The sequence below is a fragment of the Saccopteryx bilineata genome, chromosome 8 (assembly GCF_036850765.1).
Source record: "Saccopteryx bilineata isolate mSacBil1 chromosome 8, mSacBil1_pri_phased_curated, whole genome shotgun sequence".
NCBI classification, from domain to species: domain Eukaryota; kingdom Metazoa; phylum Chordata; class Mammalia; order Chiroptera; family Emballonuridae; genus Saccopteryx; species Saccopteryx bilineata.
The window spans coordinates 7,762,217-7,785,557 of NC_089497.1; the positions used below are offsets into that span (position 1 = coordinate 7,762,217).

At 54.2% G+C, this 23,341-nt stretch overlaps 1 protein-coding gene across 1 annotated transcript in view; it reads left to right on the forward strand.

Moving 5' to 3' along the window:
• Positions 1–776: 776 nt before the first annotated feature.
• MED12L (mediator complex subunit 12L) overlaps positions 777–23,341 on the forward strand; it is a 356,828-nt gene continuing 334,263 nt past the window's right edge. Inside the window, exons 1-2 of the mRNA XM_066241720.1 lie at positions 777–1,031; positions 1,879–2,106. Of these exons, the coding sequence (XP_066097817.1) occupies positions 2,008–2,106 (99 nt within the window). The 5' untranslated portion in view covers positions 777–1,031; positions 1,879–2,007. The remainder of the gene's footprint in view (positions 1,032–1,878; positions 2,107–23,341) is intronic.

Genomic DNA, 23,341 nt, shown 5'->3' on the forward strand with positions numbered 1-23,341 from the left:
ACCAGCTTGGAGAGCAGAGAACTGGGAGCCCAGAAATTCCTCTAGGTGTGGGGAAAGAGCCAGTCAGGCAAGGGCAGTTCGGGGGGAACCCCGTCCTTCCAATCCAAGTCCTGGAAAATAGGTCAGAAACTTTGGATCTGGCAACGTGGCCTTGAGCAAGTCACTGGGCCTCCCTGAGCTGACTCAGTTTCTCCACCTATACGAAAGGTACAGTAAAACCTTGCAAGGTTTCTTTTAAGGGTCACAGACCTTTACTGTCAAGATCCTGGAACCATGCGAGGGCTCCATAAGTGGCAGCCATCATTCTTGGCCGAGTGCGGGCTCATCCAGCCGGGCGCGCCTCCCGCAGGGTCCCTTGGGACAGGCCGGTCCCGCCCCCGCAGCTCCGGGCTCGCAGCGCTCGCGGCAGGTGGCCCAGCATCTCTGTGCCCACGCCCGGGAGCCCGCGGGGAGCGCGGGCGTGCTGGAGGACTGAGGTCTCCCCTGGAGGGTCTCCTCCCTCCCTCCGCACAGCCGGCGCAGGTGAGATTTTCGGCCCAGGCCACGGGGACAGCGACCTTAGGGGAGTGCGAGGCGGAAGGCGCTGGCCGCGGCCGGGAGCGGGGTCCTGAGTGGCGTCCCTCCCCTCGCCCACATTCACCCCGAGGCCGGTCCCGGCGCCCAGGCCCGCGGGCGGCGCGCGCTGCGGATGCGAAAACCCGGAGCGGCGGATCGGAGCGCGCTCGCACCAACTCCTCCGCGGTCCGGCCGCCGAGCTGGGCATGCTCAGTGCGGCCGGCGCGCCGCCGTCCGCCAACTCGGAAGCTCGCGCTCCCGGGCGGTGGGGGCGAGAACGCCGGCGGCGGCGAGCCGGCGTCGTCCGCCGCCCCCAGACAGTGGCAAACTTCGCGGCGTCCCCGGGGCTCGCTCGGACCATACCGATACCTTACAAATAAAATCAAATCCGATCCCCCCATCCCAACCCGAATCATGGAGGCTGCGGCCGCTGGAGTGCCGCCGCCGGCCCCTGCCCACTAGCCGGGGACCAACAGGTAAACCGTTGGGGAGGCGGAGAGGGAGGTGGGAGGAGGAGCGGCGGCCCGGGGAGGGCTGCGGCCCGGGGGGGCCCGAGACGCCTGCTAGCTGGCTGCCCCCGGGGCGCTCACCGCCAGCCCTCCTCACCCCTCTTCCCCAGCCCCTGGAGGGGCAGCAAAGGGTTAAGTCGGCCCCGCGCCACCGTGAGCACGGCCCCCTCCAGCCGCCGCTATCGCCAGCTGCGCGACTCGGCGCCTGCCCGGAGCCGCCGATGCGCCACCCGAGCCCAGCGGGCGTCTAGGAGGTGTCCGCCGCTCCCTCTCCGTCCGCATCCCTGCCTCCCCCATCCCCGCCGGGCCGCTCTCTCTCTGCGCCGGCCGGCTCGGCGCCCAGGTGGCGGGGTCTGCGAGGCGCGTGGCGGCGGCGAAGGATCCCTGCCGAAGAAGAGGGGCGGGGGCGGGCCGCTTCGCGGCCTCTGCTTCGGGCCGCAGGGCCACCCTTGCCTGGGGCAAGCACTTGGGTCACCCTGCTGGGCGCCGAGAAAAGTTTTTTGTCGTCCCCCCCCCGCCCCTCCCCCATCCTCTGCCCTGCGTCCGGCTAGGGTGGGTTAGGGTCCATTGGTTTAAAAAGTCACACGTCCCCATCAGCAGCTCCTTCCCCTTAGGGCAGGGGAGGGTGGGGGGGGGGTGGCTGGAAGCAGGCGCCGCGGGGGACCCAGGCGAACGTCTAGTCCCTTCGCCGCCGCCGGAGCGGTGCGTCCTGGGGCTCCAGCGCAGCCTGGTGCCCGCCGAAGGCTGTCCTCATCAGTGCGTGTCTGCGTGGCTGGCAGCGGCAGCATCCAACCTGCTTTATTCCTTTCTGCAGCGCCACGGCGAGCGAGCGCGCAAGGAGGGGGAGAGCGGGAGTCTGTCTGCAAAGTGCTGCTCCCTGGTGCTCAGAGGCGGCGGCTCCAGCTCCAACTCTCATTCATTTCGCCGGTTAACATGAGAGATCATGGCCGCCTTCGGGCTTCTCAGCTATGAGCAGAGACCGCTGAAACGCCCCCGGCTCGGGCCGCCCGACGTCTACCCGCAGGACCCCAAGCAGAAGGAGGTAAGAGCGCCGGCGGCCTCCTCGGCAGCCGGGGCCGCGCTCCGCAGCGCTGACCCGGGGCCAAGTTGGCCCAGCGGGCATCGGCGGCGCTTCGGGGGAAAGGTCGGGGAGGGAACCGGCGGTGGGGGCTGGGCTGGGGCTGGGGGACCCCCGGCGGCGGAGAGCGAGCGGCTGTCAGTTCCCGCGCTCCACCCGGGCGCTTGCTCTTCGGGTGCAGGGTCGCTTGTCGGTGAGTGGGCCTTGCACGGCATTGCTGGGCGCTTCATCGTGTTCTTCTTTCGTGTCCCTCCAGGTCGCTCTCCCCGGCTTCTGCCTGCTTTATTTTTCTTTGCGCCGCTTCTGTAAATCCTCATAAACTTTTTGGAAAATGTTGGAATGCGATACATCCGACATGGGTCTCGTGTTTTGCGCTAGCTGAGCAGGGACTGTGTGTGTGTGTGTGTGTGTGTGTGTTTGTGTGCGCGCGCGTGTGTCGGGGTTGGGGCTTTTCTGTTCAGAATTTCCAGTTGGAGTGAAGTCGTTTTTATTGAGGTGATAAATACTGAGCACTTTGAACGTACTTCTTTCTGTATCCTCCCGTCCCCTTTAAAGATCAATATTAAGGGGAAACACTGATTTCCTCCCTAGAGGCGATTGGCTTAATTGCTGGAGACTGTTTGTATATGTAAAAGCAGTGGGGTTACCTTGGAAGGGAACAGATCTCCGGATCACTTTTTTCTTTGAATGAAATTAATTGGAGAAACCTTGACTGGTGCACTGGATACACTATCTTCAATGGCTCGAGTAACCATGGCATTTCGTAGCCATGTGTGTGTTTGTCACTAGTTAACAAGTAATTATATAACAACTCTCCAGTTATAACGAATGATCACCCTTGGCTACACAATTTGCCCAGGGATTTGTCTCTCTTTTTTTTTTAAAGATCACCTGCTACCCGGCTGTGCTCTCTGAATCGGCCAGTTGCAGCCCGCCCACCCTGTTTTTTTTTTCAGCTAAATGCGAAGTGAGCATATTTCAGAATTTCTCTTTCTAGGAATCTAAAAACCCTCTATTAAAAAAGTTTACAGGTCCACTGACATCACACAAAGGGCTTTGTAAAGAAGGCAAAGAGGAGCCCTTCAGACTTCCCCTTTGATAAATGTATCTAATTCAGTCATAGATACAGAACGTTCTGGTCCAACTGTGTGGTTAATAATGTTTCTGAAAAATAAGGAGTGACAACTTCTTGTAGAGAACTTAAACGTCTGAGCGTCCAGAGGGTAATTCAGATCGAACTAACTGACAAGGGCTCACTGGTGGTTCTCAGTGGAGGCTTAACACGAAAGTAGGAGTTTGGAGAGATTTTGCAGAGTTCTCTCCTACCCATTGTTCTTGACGCAGAATAAAGTTAATTGTTAAGGACTGCAAGTAACATGTGAAGGACCAAGTGTAAAGAAAGTTAATAACTTAAAAATTAGTGGCAGGAAATTTTTCTTCTCTAAAAAAATTTTTTTTGATTGTTCATTGATTTTAGAGAGAGAGGAAGGGAGTGAGAGCAAGAGAAACATTGATTTGGTTGTTCCAGCCACTTCTACCTTCACTGGTGGGCTTCTCCTGTGTGTGACATGACCTGGAAACAGAAACCGTGACCCTGGCTCGTGGGGAGGGCGCTACCGCCACTGAGCTGCCCAGCCAGAGCGCCGCAGGAAATTCTGCAGGTTTTGTTTGACACAGCTACACTGATTGGCAGCTCTGTATCATTTTGTAATTAATGTCTTGCTACGTCTTTCTAGGTGGCAGTGTCACTGATAGCGTCATCCCAGTTAAGGGACGGTAGCCTGGGATGCCATGTGGCCATTCATTTCTCAGGGTGACATTCATTCAGAATTGGGGCCTCTATGATTCTGAAAAAAATAACGTGGGAATTTAGGCTCTTACAACATTTTATGGAGTCCTAAAGCTGGAAATGACTTTGGAGTCTACTTTTTATAACTTTCTCTTGATAAAGTGAAACTGAGGCCCAGGAAAAGGGGACCTGACTTAATCGAGGTGGGTGGTAACTAAGCAGAGGAGTTAGACCACCAAACCAGTATTTCTGTCAAGACCAGTCCTGTGTTAAGGGTGACTTATACTAAATTGTGCTGTTCTGAAGTTGTTCCCTTTCCCCCAGGGCAGCCACATTTTTATCTCTCTGGAGCAGGTCAGAGTTCCGTGTGACTGTTGCCAAATTTGAGTACAATATGGAGTAGGTGCTGGGCTGTTCCTGGGCGGTGGCTGCTAAGCAGTGTTCCTCCCAGCCTCAGTGATTTACGTATTGCCTCAGAACTTCTACCCTACCTCGGTAGCGCCTGTTCTTTTAGTCTACTGTTTTCTTTAAATTAACTTTTGAGGACCTCTTTATGTCTCATGTATACACATGAAGTCATGGATGTGATGTGATATATGTATCATCTGTATAAAATATAAAATTTTTATGATGTATATAATTAAAAAATTTTATTTACTTGATATTACACATGCACACATGATTATATGTACTAAAATTGGACCATGATATTAAGACTTAAAAACATTCAGCCGCACACCTAAAACCATCATTCATTCCATCAGCGATCTGTGTCACACAGGCAGGAGATGTTGATTTAATGGGAAAGTGTGGGCTCGCCGGCTGGGCACATCTGGGTGTGGAATCTGATTCAGTCTATTTGTGGTTGCTCGCCTTAGGCAGCATACGTACAGAACTCCTCATTTGTAAGTTAGAATTGTGCTTTCCAGAAATATTTGAGAATTGGTTACTGAATTAGCATTATTTTGTGTGAGAAAAACCATCCCGTTAAAAGGTATTTTTGTTACTGTGTCTGTAACTTTTTTTTTTTACTTAAAAATGTTTTTTTCTATTGATTTGAGAGAGAAGGGGAGGCATCGACTTGTTCCACTTAGTTGTGCATTCTTTGATTGCTTCTCATATATGTCCTGACCTGGGATCTAACGGCGACCTTGGCATGCTGGGACGATGCTTTACTCACGGAGCCGCCTGGTCAGGGCTGGTAGCTGTAACTTTTCATTGTTGTTAGCCAGTGCCAATAGTGTTCTGGAAAGCAGCTTCCAGTGGATAGGACGGGACCCTTGAATATAGACCCGTTGCAGAGAAGTGTCAGGGGAGGGGAGAGCTGGATGCTTTAACCTGCTGATGAATTAATTGTAATCACGGAGAGTGTGGTGTGGACGAGCACTGTGCAGACTTCATCACATGTTATAATATTTTGCCCTCTGGAAACAGACTGTCCTTAAGCTTTGAAATCAGGGAATCAGAAAACTAGGAGTCATCCCGGATTCCTTCTTCTCCCTTACACCCCATCATATAGCTGTGAGGATATGTGGTCTAGTCTAGTTCCCAAACATATTCCCAGTCTGTTCACTGCTCCCTAGATTCACCAATATGCTTGACTCCCTTTCTGCTGCAGGCTGACTTTTCTCTGCCCCAGGACTCTTATACGTCCTGCTCTGTCTGCCTGGACACCTGTCTGCCTGTCGACCTGCACCATTCCACCCTAATCTTCTCACTGTAGCCTGTGGTCAGGAGGGTGAGGCTCTGAACCAGTCTGCCTGGGTTCAGATCCTGGCTCTGCTGTTCACATTCTCCTGTCGTCCCCCCCCCCCCCCCCCCCGTGTCTCAGTATCCCTTCCTGTAGAACAGTGCTGGGAATTCTGCCTGCTCCACAGGGCTGTTGAGAGATTATCTGGGTAGTACTTGTAAAGCACGTAGTCTGTAGTCTGGTGTGGAGTCAGTCCCCAAATATTTGCTGTTGTAAACCACTGTCAGGCCGGCCTCCTCCTCATCATTCAGGTGTCAGCCCAGTGACCGCCTGAGAGGCCTTTCTAGTGTAAGTATATACTTTGTGAATGTGTTTATTTGCCTGTTGCCACTGGCCACTAAAGGGTCAATTTCAAGGATGAGAGCTGTTTCAGGAATCACCAAAGTACCTGGCACCTAGTGTGGTCAGCTCCTGGGATACGAGGGCATGAATACTTGAACGTATGGAGGTGGGAGTGAATGAATAGAAAGAAAAAAACCCGGTGACTGACAGGCATCAGGGAAAGTCTAGGGCAGGGGTCTCCAAACTTTTTACACAGGGGGCCAGTTCACTGTCCCTCAGACCATTGGAGGGCTGCCAAATACAGTGGTCCTCTCACTGACCACCAATGAAAGAGGTGCCCCTTCCAGAAGTGCAGTGGGGGCCGGATAAATGGCCTCAGGGGGCCGCAGTAGTTTGGGGACGCCTGGTCTAGGGTAAGGCAGAAAGTATCCTTGATCTCCACCTCAAAGGCTACAAGGCTGAAAGTGAAATTAAACTCTAGAAGTAAGAAGGAGGAGTTTTCCCTGGAGGAGAAGAGGCCTAAGCAGCTGAACAGTAAATATTTTCAGGAAATCGAGTTAGTTAGAAGGATAGGTGGGGGCAGTAGTGAGAGTCCAGGCCGGGAGCCATGGCACCCCAGCAGCGGCGTCCGGGGCAGGATGGTCTAGTGTGCAGTGCAAGCTGCCCGAGGACACACATGGCGTGACTTGGGGAGGGGTGCAGGGGGAATGAGGTGGCGGCAGTCGTGGGGGAAGTAGGGTGTGGATAACCCAGCACAGATGTAGGGCTCTGAGGAGCAGACGGCTGGGTTTTTCAGATTCAGTAGGTCCGAGGTGGGCTCCATAACCTGCATTTCTTTTTATTTTTTTAATTTTTTTTTTTTAATAATTTTTTATTAATGGTAATGGGATGACATTAATAAATCAGGGTACATATATTCAAAGAAAACATGTCTAGGTTATTTTGTCATCAAATTATGTTGCAAACCCCTCGCCCAAAGTCAGATTGTCCTCCGTCACCCTCTATCTAGTTCTCTGTGCCCCTCCCCTTCCCCCTAACTCTCCCTCCCTCCCTCCCATGTCCTCCCTCCCCCCCCACCCTTGGTAACCACCACACTCTTGTCCATGTCTCTTAGTCTCATCTTTATGTTCCACCAATGTATGGAATCATGTAGTTCTTGTTTTTTTCTGATTTGCCTATTTCACTCCTTATAATGTTATCAAGATCCCACCATTTTGCTGTAAATGATCTGATGTCATCATTTCTTATGGCTGAGTAGTATTCCATAGTGTATATGTGCCACATCTTCTTTATCCAGTCTTCTATTGAAGGGCTTTTTGGTTGTTTCCATGTCTTGGCCACTGTGAACAGTGCTGCAATGAACATGGGGCTACATGTGTCTTCACGTATCAATGTTTCTGAGCATAACCTGCATTTCTAACGAGATGGCAGGTGACCTGATGCAGTGGGTCTGGGCCCCACCTGGAGGCCCCTGACCCAGAGAGAAGACACCCAGCTGTGCCGGTTCTGGGGAGTCCCGCCAGTGAGGGCAGGCAGGGTTAAACACCTGAGTCTGGCGGACGGGCGTGGTAGTGCTCTGGTTTGGCACGCCGCTCAGCCATGATTGGGTGGGCTCTCCCCAGAAGATGTGCCCCCCTGTTAACTCAGATCTAAGCGCATGAGTCAGGAAGTCTCAGTCCCCTCCAATGGCTTTTTGTCACAGTTGGAATAAGTACAGACTCTTACCTGGCCTACCAGCCTGGCCCCTGCTCACTTCCACAACCACTGCCGGCAGCCGGACCACCTGGCTTCGAGTTCTGGCTCCATCCCTTCCCGCCGGTCTGACTGAGAGCTCCCCTGTGGCATGGGGTTGTTGGGAAGACGAGCTGAGATCTGGACCGTGCCTGGCACACAGACAGTGACGAGTACGGGACAACCACTATTAGTATACCCCTGCCCCCATAGCCACTGCACACACACTCCCCTGCTCAGTGGTCCCAGGGCTTTCTGTTGTATTCCTAACAACACCCGCAAGACCCTGCCCTTGGTCATCTGGCCTCTGGACCTTGAGTCACCCTTTCCTGACTTGCTCATCTCCGTCCTGGCCAAGTGGTGGGGCCGTTGGTCACCTCTCTTTTCTTCCAGCACATCCAGCTCTCTTGTGTCCGCCCAGGTTCCTGTCACTTGCTGTTCCTGCAGTCGTGTTTTCTGTCGTTTGGCTCGTGGATCCCCCCCCCATCTTCCTTGCCCTCCTCGCTCGTTCATTCGCCTATGTTAGTGTGTTTCGTAGTGCTTGTCACTGTGTTTGAAAGTCTGCTCTGCGGGTGGGGCCCGCGGGAGTGGGGCCTGTCCACGGTGTCCGGCTGTGAACTGCTAAGTGCCTGGGTTAGTGTGGGTGCTCAGGACACGGTTGTGGGAGAAGTGAAGGAAATGCAGAAAGAACCCTGACCGAGCCGCTGTATTTGGAGCATTTAGCTGTCCAGCCCAGTGCGTATTTTACGTTGGCAGAGACTGTTCTTAGCATCTAAAACTCTTAAACATTAAACCTTATTTTAGAGACAGCTGAGGAGGTGGGGGAGCGCAGATGAAAATTTGTTTCTTTACCGTCTTTGAGGGGGAGGATGTTGATCAAGTCGCCTGGAAAGGGGGGCCAGGTTGGCCAGTTGCCTGGGGCACCAAGACAGGTGGCTGGGGAGAAAGCGTCCCTGAGAGGAATTGGTCCCATCAGAGACCGGCCTGGGTATCAGTGTTCGTTCCTGGAGGGGCATCTGCATATTTAATCCCCGTTTAATGAGTCTCGGAGGCCGGAATCCAAGAGGAGGCAGAGCAGCAGGTCTGAGGCCCGCTGCGCACGGAAGCGTCACTGCCCAAACTTTGTGGCCAAGTTGGGGGAACTCAGGTGGTTGTCATTTCCCAGGCACGGGCCAACTAGTATTGCTTGTGCAGTAAGCCAGTCAGAGAAAGACAGGTATCGTATGCTCCTACTTACATGTGGAATCTAATGAACAAAATGAAATGACAAATGAAATAGAGGAAAAAAAATGCAGATACTATGCCTGACCTCCACTCCTTCACCTGCTTTGTCAGAATTTCTGGGGAGGAGGCTGAGGGATCTGCATTTAAAACAAGCTTTCTGGGTGGTTCTAATCACAGTGTGAGAACCATTGCTCTAATTTGTGGCTTTATCTGTCGGAAACCTTGGAGAGCAGTCCCCGTGTTTTGTCCTCCTCGCTATTGGACGTTTCAGATTCTTTAGAGAAATACACTGTTCACAGTACTGGTGTCTTGTGGTACAAAATAGTGCAAATGAGTTCAGCGGCTTTGCCCCCGGAAGTTTTGCTCTAACGGGTTCCCAGCACGGTCTTGTTTTCTGTCAGCTGTGCACGGTTTGTGGCGGAATCGAATTCTCTGCCTTGGTCTTTAAATATCCATGGCTCCCTCCTGCATGCACTTGGCTATACTGGGACACAGGGGAGCACTCTTGCTGTGTCCCATGGGGATACTCTTTGAACTTGTTTTGGGCAGCAGAGTTTTATGTTTGACTTTGGGTCTGAGTCTCAACTGGGCACTTTGGGGCCTCAATCAGCGCTGTTCATTTGGGGTACAGCGACCATGCTTCCTTCAGTCTTTTGGATATTTGGCTTGGGCCGGCATCCGTGGAGATGAACACGGCCCTTTGGGAAGCAGAGGGACCAGGAAGCAAGGTCTGGCAGGCAGACTGCGTTGGCTGAGGACTGAGGGAGGGGAAGATGCAGAGTTAGAGGATGTTTAGTTAATCCAGTTAGCTGTCCTCTTGTGGGTGTGTGCGTGTGTGCGTATCCGTGGAAACGAACCAGAGGTGGGAGAATGCAGTCAGTGGAAGTAGAAGCCTCCTCAAGGCTTGTGAGATATTTAATGGGCTTCTGAACCCCACGTGTTAGGCTTCCTGACGGACTTGGCAGGGGCTGGGGAAGTTGCAGGCGTCCATGAGGAGAGTGAGCACGTTAACAGTTCTCTCCGGTTGTGATGTCCACGGAGCCGTGCAGGGAGGCAGGGAGTAGAGGGCTGACTCAGCCCACAGCAAAGCCGCCCCGGGGCCTGAGTGGGGACCGCCCCAGGGACAGGCCCGCCTCCCACATGGTCCTCCCGGAGAACGGAAGTGGAAGTTTTTCATTGTCTTCAGATAGTTCCTGAAGCTGAGTAATGGCAACAGCAGAGCTCATCATACCAACATCCAACCTGTTTCTCCGTGTTTGGGGAAATTTACATAATAAAGGAAAATGTCATTGTGTTATAAAACAGCAAGATTTCTTTTTTTTTTTTTTCCAAGAGAATGTAGAGGAGATAAAGAGACAGACTCCTGCATGTGTCCCCACTGGGATCTAGCTGGCAACTCCCATCTGGGACCGTGCTATGCCCATCGGAGGCCACTTGCAATGGAGCTATTTTTAGTACCTGAGGCAGAGGCTCAAGGGAGCCATTCTCAGTGCCTGGGGCCGATGCACTTGAATCAGTCAAGCCATGGCTGTAAGAGGGGAAAAGAGAGAGAGTGAGCAAAAGAGAAAAGGGCAGAGGGAGGGGTGGAGGAGCACACCTTCTGTGTGCCCTGACCGAGAATCGAACCTGGGACTCCCACAGGCCGGATCAGCACTCTACTGTTGAGCCAGGGCCAAAGCAGCATGATTTCTACTTAAAAAATATACAGGGTGGAGCCAAAGTTTACAGTTGTGAGTACAGGAGACACACGAAACAGTTTATTCTTGTATTGTTATTTATTAACTGTTGTATTATTTTCCATATGCATTGTAAACCTACTTTTGCCCCATCTGTATGTCTGTATAATCTGGAAGGATTATCACTCACATGCAAACAGTTATCTCTTGAGGATGGGATTAGGCGTGATTTTTATTTTTATTTTTTTGTGCTACTCTGTTTTCCAAGCTGTAACAATAACCTGTACTACTGTTGTCATTGGAAGAAAGAACTTAGATTAGTTAGGCAACTTTGCCTGAGGAATGGGTCTTTGTTGTTCGTTCCAAACCAAGCCAGAGCCCCTCTGGTGGACGCGCTGGCGGGGGCCATGCAGGATGCAGATAGACACGTAGGCACCCGATGCTGCGAGGGTGTGGGAAGGTGGGGGTGGGGCTCTTCTGTGAGCGTTTCAGCTCTGCACTGTGCAGGATGCGTTGGCGTGCGGGGTCCTTTTCCTTACCTGTGAGCTGAGAGATCATTACCGAATCATCTGTCTTAAATGCAAAGGAGCACTGTAAACTTATGTTATTACCAAATGCGAAGTGTGCAGTCAGTGATGTGCTGGCGTGGGCTCATACCAGCTGCGTATTAAAATTTCAGGAATTTGGTGAGCTGATTAATGTTATGTTGGTGGCTTGAAATCTGAGATATAATGGGAGTATTTACACCAAGGACATTGGCAAATGCTAGCTGGTTATAAGACACTGGCCAGCACACCCTGCCTCTAGTTGCTTGTAGCAGACACGTGGCTGGCTGCTTCACCATCATTCTTATTCCACGTTTCTCTTAGCCACTTCCCACCAGAGTTTTTTTGTTTGTTTGTTTTAAAGCCAGCTCCTCTTTCTTCCCTAGCCTTTCTTGCATCTTGGAGCGAGCAGATGACTTACTTCTGACTAAAGACCTTTAGTGGAAATTTACTACAGGACTTCTGGCCAAGAATTATAGCTCCTTAGTTTCCTGTCTTTGGAAAAAGAAGCCAGTGGGTGAACTAGTGGGAGCTAGGGCCCCCTCTGTGTGGCCATGAAGCAACAGGTCAACCCCGGAGGAGGCAGCTGAGTGGCTTTGTGAAATGGCTCGAGCTGCTGAGCTGACCCGGGACCACCTCTCCTGGGCTGCTTGTCCAGTGACCCAGCGATGTCCAGGTGGTTTGCGCTGCCGTGCGATCAGCTGTCAGCTTCTTGTAGCTGAAAGCGTTCTCCTGTTGTCTGGTGCTTCCCGCTCAAATGTGGGCGCCCTCCTGTCGTCACAACGCGAGCAAGCCCCTTTTTTCAGAGACTGCACGTTTCCAGAACTCCTTTGCTCCGGAGTGCACAGCAGGAGACACAGTGCCTGGGCCGCCTCCCAGGCCGCCCTGCAGACCCCGCCCAGCGCCTCTCAGGTGCCCAGGGGAAGCGGACCTGGCTCCTTTGTTGGTTTCCGCTGTTGGCAGAGAGAGCTGCAGTGGGGAGGCCGGAGAGCCCGGCTCTGTTCTGTCTGGAGAGGGCAGTCCTGTGGGTCCGTGCCGTTTTAGGGGGAAGCCAGGTCTGTTTCGAGCTAGAATGAAATTTAGGGGTATTCCAACTTTGTCATTCAATACAGAAGGAAATGGCATCCCCGAGAGGTGAGGGTGACTTGTCACAGCAGATGTGGGCCAAGCACCTGTGTGCCCTGACCTGTTCTGCAGCCTGGCGTGGCCTCCCCTGTGTCCACAGCTTTCGCTGCCGTCAGCACCCTGTGCCGCCCGTGTCGCCTCTGTGAGCGCTGGGCACTGTTCAGCTCACCGCCTGATCTTCTCTGAGCTGTGTGGCGTGTCCTGGACAGAGGGCCGGGTACTCGGGAAGCTCAGGCATTCTGGTCTTTGTGGGTTTCGGTGGGCTCGCTCTGGCATGGGCCTTTGTGGGCTGTGTGTGTTGGGGGGTGGCGTTCCTATCAAGTTTTCGTTTCATTGGTTGAGATTCTCTGTTACTTACAGGTAGCTTTCTTGGGGTGCGAACGGGTCAGCTGTGCCGGTTGCCCACTTCCCGGGCGCAGCCCTCACGGGGCATTCTGTGTAAATGGCTCCCCTTCCTCGTGCAGTGCTGTGATCTCAAGAAGAGGAGGAAAAAATCAGCCTCTGGGTTTTGTTTTCCATGTTTTGAGCGAAACATTACTCTATATGTCTAGATATCTATGTCTACATGTACCTCTGTCTGTCTGTTTGCGAAACAAAGTCAGTCACTCAACCAATATTACTGAGCAGCCCTCTGCCGGCTGTGGCTTCATGATCACAGGGCCCAAGACTTTTACTTTCTGCTGTTTGCATGGATTTGAGCACAGTGCCTGACCCATACTCAGGACTCAGAATTTCTTCTGTGAGTGAATGTAAGAGTAACGGAATGCTAGGAGCATCGGATGTGGTCCTCGGCTCCCAGAGACTTCCTTATAGAGTGGTGGCTTTCTTCTGGGTAGATGCAGCCCCACACACATACATTAGAACTAACTGTGTGTGTGTGTGTGTGTGTGGGTGTGCACATGCGTGCGTGCGTGCGTGTGTGTCTGTGGGCACGCACATGCGTGCGTGCGTGTGTGTCTGGGCATGCACATGCGTGCGTGCGTGCGTGTGTGTCTGTGGGCGTGCGTGTGTGTCTGTGGGCGTGCGTGTGTGTCTGGGCGCGCACATGCGTGCGGGCATGCGTGTGTGTCTGTGGGCGTGCACATGTGGGCGTGCGTGTGTGTCTGTGGGCGCGCACATGCGTGCGGGCGTGCGTGTGTGTCTGGGTGCGCACATGCGTGCGGGCGTGCGTGTGTCTGGGCGTGCACATGCGTGCGTGCGTGCGTGTGTGTCTGTGTGTGGGCAAGCACATGCGTGCGGGCGTGTGTGTGTGTCTGGGCGCGCACATGCGTGCGTGCGTGTCTGGGCATGCACATGCGTGCGGGCATGCGTGTGTGTATGTGTGTGTGTGGGCATGCGCATGCGTGCGTGCGTGCGTGTGTGTCTGTGGGCACGCACGTGTGTGCGGGCGTGCGTGTGTCTGTGGGCACGCACATGCATGCGTGCGTGTGTGTCTGTGGGCGTGCACATGTGGGCATGCGTGTGTGTCTGGGCGCGCACATGCGTGCGGGCGTGCGTGTGTGTCTGGGCGCGCACATGCGTGCATGCGTGCGTGTGTGTCTGTGGGCGCGCACATGTGGGCGTGCGTGTGTGTCTGGGCGCGCACATGCGTGCATGCGTGCGTGTGTGTCTGTGGGCGCGCACATGTGGGCGTGCGTGTGTGTCTGGGCGCGCACATGCGTGCATGCGTGCGTGTGTGTCTGTGGGCGCGCACATGTGGGCGTGCGTGTGTGTCTGGGCGCGCACATGCGTGCGTGCGTGCGTGTCTGTGGGCGTGCACATGTGGGCGTGCGTGTGTGTCTGTGGGCGCGCACATGCGTGCGTGCGTGCGTGTGTGTCTGTGGGCGTGCACATGTGGGCGTGCGTGTGTCTGTGGGCGCGCACATGCGTGCGGGCGTGCGTGTGTGTCTGTGTGTGGGCAAGCACGCTGTCACTGGTGTGTGGTTGGTAGAAGCCAGGCCCTCTCGCCTGTCCAGGGCTCTCGGCAGCCGGCCACACAAAGGTTTATCTGGCCTCAGATGTCAGTTGTTGCGAGGCTGAGACACCCGGCGTGGAGGGAGCGAGCACCTCGTGAACAGGGACTGGGGCGTTTCAGGGGTTCTGGAAGAGGAGTGTACAGGAGCTGAGGCCACAGCAGGTGTGGCTCGGTTTTTGATGGGACCTAGCGGAGGAGGGGACTTCTGAGTCTGGGACTCGGAGGGTATGTAGGAGTGGGTGGGGCCGAGAATGTGGGAGAAGGCTCATTCTGGGAAAGGAACCAGCACGGGCAGAGGGTCCCAGGCCCCGAGGGACGTGGAAGGCACTCTGGGCTGTGGGCCTGAGGCACAGGTGGGGTGTGCACGTGCCCCCGAACTGGGCTGGGGTGGCAGAGAAGGGGGAGCAGGTTGTGGGACCCTGTGTGCTCTGTGAGACGTATGGATGCTGTGGTAGAGGCCCTGTGTGGTCCCCACGAACTTCCCTCTGCATATCTGTGTGCAGCCAGCTCTCCTCCTCCCTCAGCCAGAACAACATGTTGTAACAGACTACAGACCTCGATGTGAGAATCAGGCATTAAAGAGATTTGTGAAAATGAAAAACAATTTTCACTATTTTGTTTGGAAAAACGATTATTGTTCATTACAAAATTATTTTTAACTTTTTTAAAAAAGATTTTATTTATTGATTTTAGAGAGGGTGTTAGGTTAAGGGAATGAGATTTTGTGTGTGTGTATATTTTTCTGAAGTGAGAAGCGGAGAGGAAGAGAGACAGACTCCCACATGCGCCCAACCGGGATCCACCCGGCATGCCCACCAGGGGGCAATGCTCCGCCCATCTGGGGCGTTGCTCTGTTGCAACAGGAGCCATTCTAGCACCTGAGGTGGAGGCCATGGAGCTGCTGTCCTCAGCCCCCCCGGGCCAACTTTGCTCCAATGGAGCCTTTGCTGCGGGAGGGGAAGAGAGAGACAGAGAGGAAGGAGAGGAAGGAGAGGAGGAGGGGTGGAGAAGCAGATGGGCACTTCTCCTGTGTGCCCTGGCAAGGAATTGACCCCGGGACTTCTACACACTGGGTCGACACTGTACCACTGAGCCAACCAGCCGGGGCCAAGGGAATGAGATTTTAGATGACTGAGGTCACTGTTTGAGGCGACCATGGATCTGAGGGTTATGCTATGGCAAAGACTGACTAGCTAGGTGGGCACTGGCGTTCCAGGCTTGGTGGTCGGTGTGTTAGTTTCTGGTGGCTTCCATGACAAGTAACCACAGCCCAGGAAGCTTAAAATGATGGAAATTTATTCTTGCGCAGTGCTGGAGACCAGCAGTCAAAGTATCTGTAGGGTCTAGGGTCACATTCCCCTGGAGGCTCTAGGGGGAGAATTCTTCCTTTCCTCTTCCAGCCTCTGGGGGACACAGGTGTTGCCTGGCTTCTCTGTGGCCACAGCGGTCTGTCGTCTGCTTCCATCTTCACGTGGCTGCCTTCCCTGTGTCTGTTCTTCCCAAGTGTGTCATAGGGACACTTGTTACTAGACTGAGCGCCCACCTGGATAAGCTGGGATGCTTTCCTCTCAAATCTGGAAAAACCCTTTTTTCACAGGTTCCAGGGTTTGCTGTGGACCTCCTTCTGGGGTCCATGTTTTGGCCTGTGGGCGTTGGGAAACTCGGGGAGGAGAAGAGAAGACTTGAGAGAGGTTATTTGGATGGCGGTCCTGTTCATAGAACACAGTCAGGTCTTTAAAATTGTCTGTGGGGTGATGGGAACTAGTGAGGGAGGGGTCAGTTCTCCCGAGGGATGAGGACGATCTTCAGAATGGTGGGTGTTGTCCAGGTGGGAAGGACGCAGGGATGGGAAACAGGACGGCATCGTCAGAGGCATGACGCCAAGTTCAATAAAACCAAGAGTATGCTGAGTCCGTGAACCTGGACGTGTGTGCTGAGTCCGTGAACCTGGACATGCGTACAGGTTTTGGGGACAGTTGAGGGAGAGGGATGTCTGCTTGGTCCTGGGGTCAGGGGACCAGGACCCAAGGGGAGTGATGCCGTTTTGAGGGTGTGTCCTGGGTCGCTGCCTCCGGGGAAGAGGGGAGACGGGACTGAGGTGGGGCTCTGTTTACCTTGAACTTTGTGCAGGAATTCCCAGAGTCCCTTTGAATGTGCAGGGATTTTCCTCAGCGGGAGTCAACTGCCTTCAGCCTCCGTGCAGGGGCCACAGCTCCGCGATGCAAAGGCTGTCTTGTCGATTAAAACACAGTAGAATTTGCTGCCACTAATGAGGTTGTGGAGATTGGGACCATTGAAGACTCTGGCCGCCATGCAGAATGAAGAAAAATGTGTTTTTCTGAAGTGGTGTTGGAATTTTTTGCTAAGATTCTGGTTTACGTAAAGATACAAGGTTCCATCAGAACTATGTCCAAGACAGAGCTAAATAATTTACCTTTCTCCTGAGTTCTGCGAGAAAGTTAATATTGACGTTGCTCAGTTTTTTGTTCCTGGTTTTTCTTGTTTGTTTTGTGTGTGTGTGTGTGTGTGTGTGTGTGTGTTTAAGCTCCCCACAGTGCTATATTAGTAGACAGTATGGAAAATGTTTTCCAGATCAGAGCTGTTTTTACTCTTTGGTCAGTTTTAGACTAAAGGTCAACTCCTTCTTGAAAGAAAAAAATCATGAATTAGAGACACGGTTTACATTTCTCCTACTCACATGAGATCTACTTTTAAGTCATCACTCAATAATTGAAATGTTTTTGAAGTTATATTTTCATTTCTCAGTACTTGATATCTGCGTGCCTCCCCCACGGTGGTGTGGGGGTCTAGAAAAGAAATAGGATCCTATCTGTCCCCTCTAGAGCAGTGTTTCTGAAACTATCTGTGGTGAAGGAGCAGTTTTCTTTTTAATATTAATTTCCAATCGGTTGCACTGGTATAAATATATGAGAACGTGAATTATTAGAAACGTGAAATGCCGATTGAACATAGGGGCCAGAGTCTGTAAGGGCTCACGTCGGCCTGGGCAGTTCTTCTGGTGGGTGGGTAAGGGTTCCCGGTCACAGTCTGTAGCGCTGCTCTAGAAATGCACATCTGGTCTCTGACACACATAAAACAATTTAGAAAATGACTAGTGTATTAGTTTTATAATGGAGGAATAATATGCATTCAGCACGGTGTATAAATGCCTCTTTTTACCATGACAGCTGATGTTGACTGGGTAGCTTGGTCTGAATGTTTTCTATTTTTTTTGCAGGGGGGTGGGATTTGTTGTTGTTTTGATGTTTTCAGAGAGAGAGAGAGAGACAGAGACAGAGAGACAGGGACAGACAAACAGGAAGGGAGAGAGATGAGAAGCATCAATTCGTGGTTGCGGCACCTTAGTTTGCTTTCTCATATGTGCCTTGACCAGAGGGCTCCAGCTGAGCGAGTGACCCCTTGTTCAAGTCAGCGACCTCGGGGTTTTGAACCTGGGTCCTCAGCGCCCCAGGTCAATGCTCTATCCACTATGCCACCACCTGGTCAGGCTCCATGTTTGGTTTTATGCCAGCCTCACAAACACTGTTGAGGTGGGTGCGATAGTCTCCTTTTTACAGATGAAGAAACTGAGGCACGAGGAGGGGGTTACTTGACTTGCCCCAGGTCATTCAGGTGCTGACTGATGGGGCTGGAGTTGGACCTGGAGTGCTGAGCCCCTGCTGGAGCCATTCCCCTGTGGATGTGCTGAGGCTCACGGTGCTGGGTGAGGTCAGAAAAGAGAAGGTTAGAATACTTGGAGTTTCACTAGAGGCTGGAGGCTGTGGGGGGCAGGGTCTGAGTGAGTGGGGACCTGTTGTCCCTTTCTTAGTAAAACGCTGTGAGGAAGGCAGGCCGAGTGAGGCCTGGGGAGAGGGCAGGGGTGCACAGGTCAGGCTCGGAGCCCCAGCAGCAGGGCTGTGCGGGCAGTGGTGAGCCCATGAGGCTCTGCCATCAGATTGATCTCACTAGCTCATGTCTAATAAACCCAGTGCGCTGAGAGGGAGTCCAGGGGGCGGCGAGGGCGGGGCCGCAGTAACCAAAGCACGAAGGAAAAGGAGCCGACCCATCAGGCTTTAAATGGGGCTGGGAAGAGTGGGCAGCCGTGTCCCCCTGGCCCGTGGCGCGAAGAGAGGACTGTGGGAAATGCTCTGACTTCCTGGGCGCCGTTCAGCCAAGAGGGTTGGCGCTGCCCAGAGGACCCCAGGCGCACACATTTCTGGGCCCCGGATTTAGAGGTCTGACCACGCATCCAGGGCGGCTGGATTGCTGAGTTGGGAGAAGTGTGTGGCTCCCTCCCTCTTCACCCCGTGACTTCCGCGCGGACTGGTGTGGAGAGCTTGTGGCAGAAAGGGTCATGTGCCTTTGGGTTATACCGCCTGTCCATGCCCTCCGTGGGCCGCTTTGGTGGCGGCTTGTGGCCAGAGTGGCTGGCTGAGCCTGCGGCGGGCTCCTGAAAATAGAGAGGGTGAGACCTGTTCGCAGAGGTGGGCGCACACTCTGCGTTTTTGGAGGCAGCCTAGGGGACATCTGTCTTTTTGGCTCAGAGTTGTAGGGTCAGCCTGTTTTCAGACGAATGAACTAAAACAAATGTACAAACTTGCTGCTACCACCACCAACAAAAAAGGAGACATTCCCAATTTCCATTCTCCCTCTCCCTCTCCCAAGGAGGCAGGGTTCTGCGTTTTTACCTGTTTTTCCTGCGCCCGCTTTATCCTTATCACCCAGCATGTTTTATTTTTTTATGAATGTGCAGGGTTTTTTGTTTTTTGTGGAAGTCGCACAGCATGCTTTTCTGCAGGCCTGTGCCAAACATGGGGGCCCAGCGGGGCAGGTCAGGGATGGAATTCGACGGGGATGGGCGGAGGTAAAAGGATAAAGAGAAGGGACCAGGGCAGGGGTGAGGGTGTCACTTCCCGGGCAGTGAACTTCAGAGGACGGAAGCGTGGCTTGTGTAAGTGTTTCCTGTGCCCTTGGATCACCCAGCACAGTGGCAGGGAGTTAGTGCTCAGTGAAAAACATGACTAACAGGAAGAGTTTACATGGCATGCGACCGTAGTGCCAGCATTGTGTGGGACAGGGGCTTACCTGGGCGGTGGGGCTCTCAGGAGAAAGCCACCTGCTGAGGCAGCCTGCAGTCACATTCCGGGTGGGGTAAGGGGTAAGCCAGCGGACACCCTGGGTCCTCTCTCCTGCTTTGTGACGAGGGGGCTCGGGAAGTTCAAGTGTTTTTCTCTGCCAGTTTTCCTGCAGTTACTCTGAGAGCCACGCCCAGAGGCTGAATAGCAGAAGCTGATGGGCCTTTGAAGGCGGTTTGAATATGAATTAATGGGATGCGATAATTTAGATAAGAGTGGCACAGATGCTGTAACAGTATATTTGGATGTCATTTGAAGGCAAGTCTCTCCCAGTTTACAGTGGGGAGGACGGGCTGGCTGTCTCACCCACCCACCACTGACCGGTGGGGTGAGGGAGGTTATGGGGTGCGGGGGTTGGCCTGACAGCTGTGGGCTTTCAGCGTGGCATCCTCAGTTCATTGGCCAGTTACGTGTGCACAGTCTGGGCCTGTGTGTGCAGTTACAGGATGGGGACAGTCCCAGTTTTGAAGTACGTAGTGTGTGCCAGTGTTGTGCTTGGAGGCCTCACCTGTGATTTCCACATACTCTTTACAGTACGCGCGTGATGTGAGTGGGGGCGTCTCCATCTTGCAGAAAAGGAGGCAGCCAGGATTCCAGTGTAGGTTTGTTGGGGCCACGCTGAACCACGGGGCGAGGGCCTTCGGGGCCATGCCGAACCACAGGGCGAGGGCCGTCGGGGCCATGCCGAACCAGGGGTCGAGGGCCGTCGGGGCCACGCCGAACCAGGGGGCGAGGCTGGTCGGGGCCACGCCGAACCACGGGGCAAGGCTGGTTGGGGCCACGCCGAACCACAGTGTAGTTTTGTTGGGGCCACGCCGAACCACAGTGTAGTTTTGTTGGGGCCACGCCGAACCATGGGGCAAAGGTCGTCGGGGCCACGCCGAACCACAGTGTAGTTTTGTTGGGGCCTCGCCGAACCACGGGGCAAAGGTCGTCGGGGCCACGCCGAACCACAGTGTAGTTTTGTTGGGGCCACGCCGAACCACAGTGTAGTTTTGTTGGGGCCACACTGAACTCCTCAAAGATCTTGCTGCATGGAGAGCACATTGGACCTACTGGGGTGTGGTTCTCCCATGCCCCCTTAAGCATTTCAGTCTGCCCACCTCTCAGCCTCAGTTTCTCACCCTGCACAATGGGGGCCACTTGGCTCTTATGAGGACGGGCATGCATGTGCTGCTTAAGGCCAGCGTGTGGGATTATCGTTACTATGAGTTTCTCTTTTTCTCTTTTTGCCTGCTTCTCAGGACAGGTGTGAGGACAGGACTTGTTTTGTGTTTTGTGTTGAGTTCATATCCTTTTGGTTCCGGCTCCGTCCCCATCATTAGAGATCGATGGCCTGCAGGTGTGGTTTGGACAGGGCTGATATTAATAGCCGTGTAGATGAGCTGAGTTTCACATGTGGCTTTGATGCAAATGTGGCCCTGGGGGAGGGGGAGGGGGAGAGGGAGGGGGAGAGGGAGTCCTGTCTTCCCCTAGGTCAGTCTGGCCCATGCCCCTGGCCGTCCTCAGGAGGGCCTCCCTCTTCCTTTATCCATGAGTGACACCTGCCTTAGAAGGGACGCAGGCGGAAGCGTCTCCCTGTCGCTGCCGTGCGGGGCTGGGTGTCGGCTGGCACAGAGCCGGGCTGCTGCTGCCCGCTGGGCGCTCTGCAGAGACGGGCCTCTTGCCTCCGCTGCCCTGTGGCTCGGCCCCAATTCCAGCAGCTGGCCTTGCTCTGAGGGCAGAGCAGAGCTTCCCTTTCCACCTCCCCTGCACGTGTGTTTTCATTTCCCAGGGCTGCCGTGACCAAACACCACAAACCGGATGGCGAAAAATCGTGGAAATGCGCAGCCTCACAGTTCTGGAGGGAACAGCCCAGCCCCAGGGCGGGGCCACACCTGGCGGCTCCAGCTCTGCAGGCCCTGATCTTGGGCGCATCCTTCCTGTTTCTGCTGCTGTCTCCCCTCCTGTGGCTTCTCCCCCAGTAAGGGCATCAGCCGTATTGGATTGGCACCCGCTCACGTTCAGTGTGACTTCCGCTTGGTGATGTCTGTAGAGACCCTATTTCCAGATAAGGATGCCTGCAGAGGTGCACGGGTCAGGACTGGGCTGCACTGTTCGGCCTGCGACACTGTGCCCCTCAGCTTTCCTTCCTGTGCCCTGGGTTTGTCTAGCGTGGCCCCTCGCCTCTGGGTCCTCTCCTGTGTTCTTGGAAACGCCACACTCCCAGCCGTTGCCGCCTCCTCTTGTCACCGTCACCTGCTGCGGGCAGTGGATCCTCACTGCTCAAATCTCAGGCTACCCCAGGACCCCCCCTCCCCTTCTCCCCTCCCCCACGCTCCCCCCACTGTGTCCTGTGTGCTCACTGTCCCCTCACGTCCGCTCTTCCTCTGCTCCTTCCCGCCTGGCAGCTGCCCTCACAGCCACACTGGGGCCCTCTCTGGTCCTGAGTGACAGCGCAGTCCCAGCAGCACTGGCTCCTGTCGCCCTCTAGGGGTGCAGAGGGCCCTCGCTCAGCCTCTGGGGCCCCGCACCCCTGGCTTCCCTCTCTCCTCTCTGGCTGCCGTCTCCTCTGAAGGCTTTTTTCCCTCTACCTGGTTGTGACCTCACTATTACATTTTTTTCTGGATCTGTCCTGGACCCTGTCCTCTCTCCCTTCAACCTGTCCCCAGACCCCAGTTCCGGCCATGCCAGTGATGCACAGCTGTGTGGCTTCAGCCCAGCGGACTTCTCTGCACTCTGGGCGTGTGTGTCCGAGTGCCTGTAAGAAACATCTTGTTCTGTTTGCCTGCTGCCTCAAGCTTCCATTTAGCACTGAACTTGCGATCTTCCCTCCTCTCCCCACCCCTCCCCAGCACCCTGTCTTCAGCTGTCACCGTCCCAGACACGTGGGGGACGTCCTTGACAACTTCACTCTCCGTCGTTCCATCTAACATGTCAGTTCAAGCCCTGTTGGGTGGCCTCATAAAGATCCCTCCGTACCCCCCTCTCCTCCCCCTCTTCCCCCCCCTGTCACCGCCGTCCCTCCGTACCCCCCTCTCCTCCCCCTGTCACCGCCGCCTGGATCCTACCCGCCACCCCCACCTCCTGACCTGCAGAGTCTGCTCACTGGTCCCTGTCCCCTTGCCCAAGTCTCCCCTCTAGTCTGACCCTCCTCCCGCCCTCTGTTCACACTGCAGACAGATTCAAGGTGGGCGATGTCATCCCTCTGTGTGAAAACACTCTACTGTTCTTATGACAAGGACAGAAGTCCTCCCCTTGGTCCATGGACCTTGCGCGGTCTGTCCCCACCCTCTGCCCCGCCTCATCTCACTCCTGCCCGCCTTCCGCTCCTGCTGTGAGAGCAACCTTTCCTTGGTTTTCCCAGCCCCGTCGCCTGGACACGCGCTCTGCCCATCTGTCCTCACGTGGAGGGACACGCGTGCCGTGACGGCGGAGCCTTCCTCTTGAACTCAGCCCCTCATCACTGAGAGCTCTGACGTCCCGAGGTCCCCCTGACCGTGTTCGCACGTTCGCACGGCCTCTCCGGCCCTCGCGTGCTCGCTGCTGGCGCGGTGCATTCCCATCTCCTGGCAGCTGAGCCTTCCTCGTGAACTCAGCCCCTCGTCACTGAGAGCTCTGACGTCCCGAGGTCCCCCTGACCCTGTTCGCACGTTCGCACGGCCTCTCCGGCCCTCGCGTGCTCGTTGCTGGCGCGGTGCATTTCCCATCTCCTGGCAGCTTACCTGTCTTCATATTTAAAGCACTCAGGGAGTTGGATTTGCAGTTTTTATCCATTCTGAGAATCCCTGTCTCTTAATTGGCATCTTCGTTCATTAACATTTAGTTATTGACATACATTAAATACAGACAGTTGGGTTTAGATATATCATTTTACTATTTGTTGTATCATTTTACTATTTGTTTAAACTATTTTAATGTCCCTCGATGTTTTTGTTACACCTCTTTATGTGGTGGTTTTTCTGTGATAACTTTTGGAGTTACAGTGCACGTCCCTAATTTTCCAGTC